The 6,000-nt window shown below is 49.5% G+C and overlaps 1 protein-coding gene across 1 annotated transcript in view; it reads left to right on the top strand.

Moving 5' to 3' along the window:
* The first annotated feature begins 420 nt into the window (after positions 1-420).
* TBC1D10A (TBC1 domain family member 10A) overlaps positions 421-6,000 on the top strand; it is a 40,422-nt gene continuing 34,842 nt past the window's right edge. Inside the window, exon 1 of the mRNA XM_056859602.1 lies at positions 421-659. Coding sequence (XP_056715580.1) covers positions 421-659 — 239 coding nt within the window. The remainder of the gene's footprint in view (positions 660-6,000) is intronic.

The raw sequence follows: 6,000 nt of genomic DNA, 5'->3' as shown, positions 1-6,000 counted from the left end.
GGTTACCCTTTCATTCATAGGGTCGCCACGAGCCGAAGTTCAGACACCCCAGGCGCTGGAGGGCGGGAGGGGGACGAAACCACGCGCGTCGGACTCGACAGGCACGCTCAGGAGGAGGCGCTAAGACCTTGATTGGCACCCCCACCGGCCAAAGAACGTTGCCCAGGCCGCCAGCCTCTCCCAGAGAGGAGGGCGTGCGTGAAACGCGGCGCCCGTTGGTCTGAGTCGGGGACGGCCACGTCGCTCACGCCCGGGGCCAGCCAATGGGCGCGGAGGGGCGGGCCCGGAGGAGCCGCCCCAGCCAATGGGCGTGTCGGCAGCGGTGAGGCAGAAGCGGCGCGGCCGGGTCGGCGGAGGCGGCGATGGCGCCGGGCGGGCTTCGTCCCTTTCGCCGCTGCCGGGGCTGAGGGGGGCCGGGTCATGGCCAAGAGCCGCGGCGGCCAAGCAGCAGCAGCAGCCGGAGGAGGAGGCGTCGCGTTGGCCTCCGCGGCGGGGATGGCGGCGCTGCCGCCGCCCGACGCGGCCTCGGAGGCGGCCGAGATGGACGCGCAGCTGCGGCGGGACAGCGAGTCGCGCAGCTCGGTGGGCGGCGAGGAGCGGCGCGTCGACAAGTTCGGCTTCCTGGTGTCCGAGGACGACGCTCCTGCCAGGGAGGCCCTGTGAGTGGGGGGGAGGGAGAGACGCACCCCCCCCCCGCGCGCGCTCTCTCTGCACATGCCTCGGGGCAGTGGCGGACTGGGTGTGAAAATATCGGTTGCAGGGGACCAAGGGGGCGCACCCACAACTATAAGGCTGTCATTTATTTTTGTATAAAAAATATTTCCCCCCCCCCCCAAAAATGCATAAGTGGGAGAAAAGGTACAGTTGAAAGTTTTGGGAAATAAATGTGTTTTTAAAAGTAATTATTGCTGTATGCAATCATTTTAATAATAATAATAAAATATAACAATAAAAATAATATAATAATAAAAATAAAAATTTTAATTGTACCTTTTTCCACTTATGTGAGTGGGGGGAGGGGGAGACGCCCCCCCCCCGCGCGCTCTCTCTGCACATGCCTCGGGGCAGTGGCGGACTGGGTGTGAAAATATTGGTTGCCAGGGGACCAAGGGGGATGCACCCACAACTATAAGGCTGTCATTTATTTTTTATAAGAAATAAATAATTTTTTCCCCAAAAAATGCATAAGTGGGAGAAAAGGTACAGTTGAAAGTTTTGGGAAATAAATGTGTTTTTAAAAGTAATTATTACTGTATGCAACTAAAATTTTAATTGTACCTTTTCCACTTATGTGACTGGGGGGGAGGGGGAGCCCCCCCCCCGCGCTCTGCACATGCCTCGGGGAGCTTTTCTCTTTCAGTTGCTGCATCCTTCAGAGTGGTCAGCCTGGACAGTTGCCAAGGGGCCCTGGGGCTCCCCCCCCCCATGCATCCTTTGGGGCCTTCCGGGGGTGGAGGGCTGGGCCGGAGTTGTGGGCTTGGAGGGCAAACGGAGGGGGGGTGTTGTTGGCCTCTTCTCTTCCTGGGGAGTTTCCACAGGGGAGGGGTGTGTGTAACCTTGTTGGGCTGTTGCAGCGTCAGGAAAATGGAGCCGGAATTCAGTGGGACTTGAAAGACAAGCCAAATTAATTCCAGCATAAGCTTTAGTGCTGTTTGATGAAGCCAGCTCTGATTCACAAATGCTTATGCTGGAATAAATTTTGTTGCTGTTCTGTTTTATTATTCATTTGTATTTTGCCTTTCTCCCCAGTGGAGACCCAAAGTGACTTACATTATTCTCTCCTCCGTTTTATCCTTACAACTACCCTGTGAGGTACTCATGAACACATGAAGCTGCCTTGTACCGAATCAGACCCTTGGTCCATCAAAGTCAGCATCGGCTACTCAGACTGGCAGCAGTTCTCCAGGGTCTCAGGCAGAGGAGGTCTTTCACATCACCCACTTGCCTAGTCCCTTTAACTGGAGATGCCAAGGACTGAACCTGGGACCTTCTGCATGCCATGCAGATGCTCTACCACTGAGCCACAGCCCCTCACAAATGAACACATGAAGCTGCCTTATACTGAATCAGACCCTTGGTCCATCAAAGTCAGCATCGTCTACTCAGACTGGCAGCGGCTCTCCAGGGTCTCAGGCAGAGGAGGTCTTTCACATCACCCACTTGCCTAGTCCCTTTAACTGGAGATGCCAGGGACTGAACCTGGGACCTTCTGCGTGCCAAGCAGAGGCTCTACCACTGAGCCACAGCCCTTCTGAGAGTGTGTGACTGGCCCAAGGTCACCCAGTGAGCTTCCATGGAGCACCATGGGCCTCTCAGATGCTAGTTTGAGACTCTTAACCACTGCACCACAATCCTTTAGTCTTTATTTTGCTGCTACAGATTAATATGGCTACCCATTTGGAATCATCCCCAAATAAGTGTTATAGTACTTTTAAGGCACTGCGGTATCACACTTTGGTTACATTATCAGAAGGCAAGACTCATCGGAAAAGACAATAACGCTAGGAAAAGCTGAATGCAGCAGAAAAAGAGGAAGACCCGAAATGAGATGAATTTATTCAATCAAGGAAGCCACGGCCCTCAGACTTGAGCAAGGCTGTTAATGATAGAACATTTTGGAGATAGTTAATTTGTAGGTTGCCATAAATTGGAAGCAGCTTGAAGGTACTTAACACACACAAGCAGTAACAGTTACCAGGTTTATTGTAGCAGGAGGTTCTGAAGGCTACAGAGGCATCCTGGCTCCTGTCTGCATGGTGCAAGACACATTTCTCTCCCCCCCCCCCACCCCCACTTTGCAGACCTATAATCCAAAAGTGTGGGGTAAGAAGGAGCTCTTCTTCACTGACTGAGGTGTTTTTTTCTTTTGTGGTTTTGCATCTTCTGAGCTCTGGTGCTGGAAAAGGGTTCCTTAGATTAGTGTGGGTTTGGTTCCAGCCTTGTAATGGGGAGCACCTGGACCGTCGTGGGAGGGGGGTGTTGCCAGCTTATAGATCCCAAGGTGGCTCCCTTGTTCTTTGTGCTGAGGAGTGTAGAAAGAAGACTGTTGCCACAGAAGTAGCACCATATGAAATGTTTCTCTCCTTCCTGGACCTGGCTGACCCAGGAGCTTTGGCACCAGCTGGGGGGATGGAGGAAGTAGGCAGCAAGCCCAGTCTAGGTTCATCTTGATCTCACATTCCAGAGGAGCTGTGACTGGTGACAAGGAGGCACCCTGATTTCTGATCTAGAGCGAACACACATGAATGCATGAAGCTGCCTTATACTGTATCAGACCCTTGGTCCATCAAAGTCAGTATTGTCTACTTAGACTGGCAGTGGCTCTCCAGGGACACAGGCAGAGGTTTTTCACATCACCTACCTGCCTAGTCCCTTTAACTGGAGATGCCGGTTGTTGAACCTGGGACCTTCTGCATGCCAAGCAGATGCTCTACCACTGAGCCACAGCCCCTTAGTAATGCCTTAGTAGTAGTGCCATAGCAGTACCTTAGTAGCTTGCACTGTGTGTATGTTTTGGGGGCAGTAGCCCTTTTTCAGAGTCACAAAGAGCTCTATGGGGATGGGTAGAAACAATACTAGGAATTAGGAGTTGGGGCATAGAGCTTGATAGCCAAATCTTGTTGTTGTTTGGTTCTTGTAGGTTATCCGGGCTGTGTAACCGTGGTCTTTGTATTTTCTTTCCTGACGTTTCACCAGCAGCTGTGGCAGGCATCTTCAGAGGAGTAACACTGAAGGACAGTGTCTCCTCTGAGTGTTATTCCTCTGAAGATGCCTGCCACAGCTGCTGGCGAAACGTCAGGAAAGAAAATACCAAGACCACGGTTACACAGCCCGGATAACCTACAAGAACCAATGAACTCTGACCGTGAAAGCCTTCGACAATATCTTGTTGTTGTTTTTTGGAATACATTCTTGCAATCTCAGTTTGCATTTTTTTAAAAATTGCTGTTTGGTTGATCAAGAGTTCTTTTTTTTTAACTGAACAGATGACTATGGTGTACTGATTGACATGTTGGGCTAGGGATGGCGAGTCTCAGGTTCAAGTTCTGCTCAGCTATGAAACTCATTGTGTGACCTTGGGTCAGTCTAAAGCTAGCCAGCAGTTCCAGGAGGAAATGATTGCTCAAGTATGTTTTTACTCCTGCCCTAGATTGTGGTGATAGAGAAAGTGAAATCCTCTCGAACTGTGATGGGACAGAGGCGTTGAGGCAGGGCAACCGTTGTATGGTGCTGCTGTAGTGAGTGTAAGTGATGGTAAAAAGGCAGCACGTTACTAATGCACCTTGCCTCTCTTAACTTTGAAAATGCCAGCTTACCCACGTGAACCTTCAAAACCAGGCCCAATGGAAAACACTGCTATCCCCCAGCCTGACAGATACGTCCACAAGCTGTAAGTCTGCAAATGTGTTTTACTAGCCACCTGTTCTGCACTACTGCTTAACATATGAATGCTAATGATTTGTGGCACAGTGATGGTTTAAAAGGCTAGAGCAAGCCCAAAAAGAACCAGCTGTTTTCTATTCAAAAATGCATCCATACGTGGTTGCCTATAGGTGATTTGTCCTCACCATGTTGTATTTGCAAAGCTGCTGTACTTTCTTAAGATCCGGCTTTTTGACTGTGAAGCTAAGCAGAGAGGTCAGGTCCTGCCTGCCTGTGATGTCAAGAAACGTCTGTAACCCACCTTTGTGAGTCTGTGCCTTGTTTTGAAGGCGAGAGCTCTGCTGTTTGTGTACCTGCAGGAGGCAGGAAGTGGCAGAATGGCTGCGTAAAAGCAGGATGAAATTAAAATGTGTGGAAGGTTAGGCTTAAATATGGGTCCTTTGGCCCTGAAGGTGTCTCCCAGCTTTACAAGCCATGCTCATCGGTTTCAAAAGTCAAACGTAAGGAAGTGAAATTAACAAGACTGTATTGGGAGTAGGGTGGGGACAGACTCCAGCTAAGTGTGTGAGTGGGTGGATTGACAATAACAAGAACTTCACAAAAGGGGTGAGGCGTTGCTTGGGGGAGGGAGTGGGGTGGCCTTGTTGCTTAAATCAAAAATAAACAGTTCTTGTTTTTGTTGTTTTAAATAAGTTTAGATAAGCATTGATGTGACTGTACAGCGAAGGAGCACAGAGTGTATGAAGGATTAGATTATGGGGGAAATGAGAATGGTGCAGTTGGGATAGCTCCAGAAGAAAGGTTCATCATTTTGTTATCTCTTCTTTCTCCCCATACGTGACTTGAGGACACTCTTGGTGACTGTATATTAGTACCACACAGGAATCAAAAATAGATATGTTTTTTCCCAGCCAAGAAAAATTCATCTTCCTAGTGATTTTTAAACTAACTTATCCTTTTTTGGAAACTGTTTCCACATTGGGGAGGCCCTCTGCGTCTGCTGTGAATCCTTGAGTTTTGCAGAACATCAGCTGTAATTTTAGAGTGCCTTGAGCAAGGTGCCTTTAATGTGGAAGAAGCGGGATGTTCAGACTGAGAGTTCACCCTCTCTCTGACCTCCTTCGATGCTCTGTGCAGAGTAAGAATGTAGGACCTGTTGGGGTCCAGGGCCCTTTGCCACTTTGGGGATACCACCAGGTGTTCAAAATCTGAACCGCCAGGTCCTGAGTACCAAACCAGGCCTGGGAGACTTTGTCAGGCCCACATGTAGTCTGAAGAGGAACCCTAGAACATGCTCACTGTTTACTTGGGCAGTTGCAGGGAAAATGTTTGGCCAGTTCTTTCAGGGAAGTTTGTTTGCTATTGCTTGTTTGCTCCTAGTTAAGTTCTTCAGAGTTTCGGAGTTCCTGGAAACATAGTTTGAAAGCTACTTGTTGTTCTACTCAGTTGCTCAGTGGCAGTTGTTGCAAGGACTGGGAATTCGTTTGATGCCCACAGGAGGAAATAGATCGAACCTGTTAAATAGGTTCTGCTGAAAGGTCTTGCGGCTTTAGAGGCAGGAATGATCAGATTCTTCTCTGTTTGAGGTCACAATATTAGGCACTTGACGTAGCAAGC

This window comes from Euleptes europaea, chromosome 13, assembly GCF_029931775.1.
Source record: "Euleptes europaea isolate rEulEur1 chromosome 13, rEulEur1.hap1, whole genome shotgun sequence".
Taxonomy (NCBI): Eukaryota; Metazoa; Chordata; class Lepidosauria; order Squamata; family Sphaerodactylidae; genus Euleptes; species Euleptes europaea.
The sequence above is the reverse complement of the archived record's forward strand: the minus strand, read 5'-3'. Positions and strand labels throughout refer to the sequence as shown.